General features: G+C 36.4%; 1 protein-coding gene across 2 annotated transcripts in view; it reads right to left on the bottom strand.

The window, feature by feature from the left end:
* LOC110457582 (fibronectin-like) overlaps positions 1 to 491 on the bottom strand; it is a 17,755-nt gene extending 17,264 nt beyond the window's left edge. For both annotated transcript variants that reach the window (XM_021508915.1, XM_021508914.1), the window contains exon 1: positions 261 to 491. In XM_021508915.1, the coding sequence (XP_021364590.1) occupies positions 261 to 366 (106 nt within the window). In that variant the 5' untranslated portion in view covers positions 367 to 491. The remainder of the gene's footprint in view (positions 1 to 260) is intronic.
* Positions 492 to 536: the final 45 nt, after the last annotated feature.

The following is a 536-nucleotide window of genomic DNA, read 5'->3' on the forward strand; positions in this document are numbered from 1 at the left end:
ATGTGTGACTGCCGATTGCGAAAGCATAAAGGATTTCCGTTGACTGATGAAATGCATTGATAGCAGAAATTTTTAATCGATTATTATATTTTTGTCAAATGTGAATTACTGAATTTAATTTTTTCTCCAACATTGAAATTCTCAAATACCAACTTTCACGTTTGATATGATTCTATATATTGATGGCTACTTGCTCGTAGGCCGCATGGGGTGCACCTACATAAAAAGTAGGTGACAAACTGCCGATTCCGTATACTTACTGCTTGTACATACTCCGTCAGCGCTACTGTAGCTATTACTGTCGAAGTATCCAAGCTGACACCTACACACGTTCTCTCCAGTATTACCAGCAATACACTCAGACATGGCATCATCACACAAAACTGAACCACCACAAGTCTCACTAAGTTCTGCCTCTGAAAATACAAAAATGCATGCCACGTTTCTATAAACTTCTAGAATTCACACAATAAGAGCGTTGATAACTGATATTTTTAAAAAGAAACTATTTATCATTGACGAGTATGTAATTGATT

Source organism: Mizuhopecten yessoensis, unplaced genomic scaffold, assembly GCF_002113885.1.
Source record: "Mizuhopecten yessoensis strain PY_sf001 unplaced genomic scaffold, ASM211388v2 scaffold9253, whole genome shotgun sequence".
NCBI classification, from domain to species: domain Eukaryota; kingdom Metazoa; phylum Mollusca; class Bivalvia; order Pectinida; family Pectinidae; genus Mizuhopecten; species Mizuhopecten yessoensis.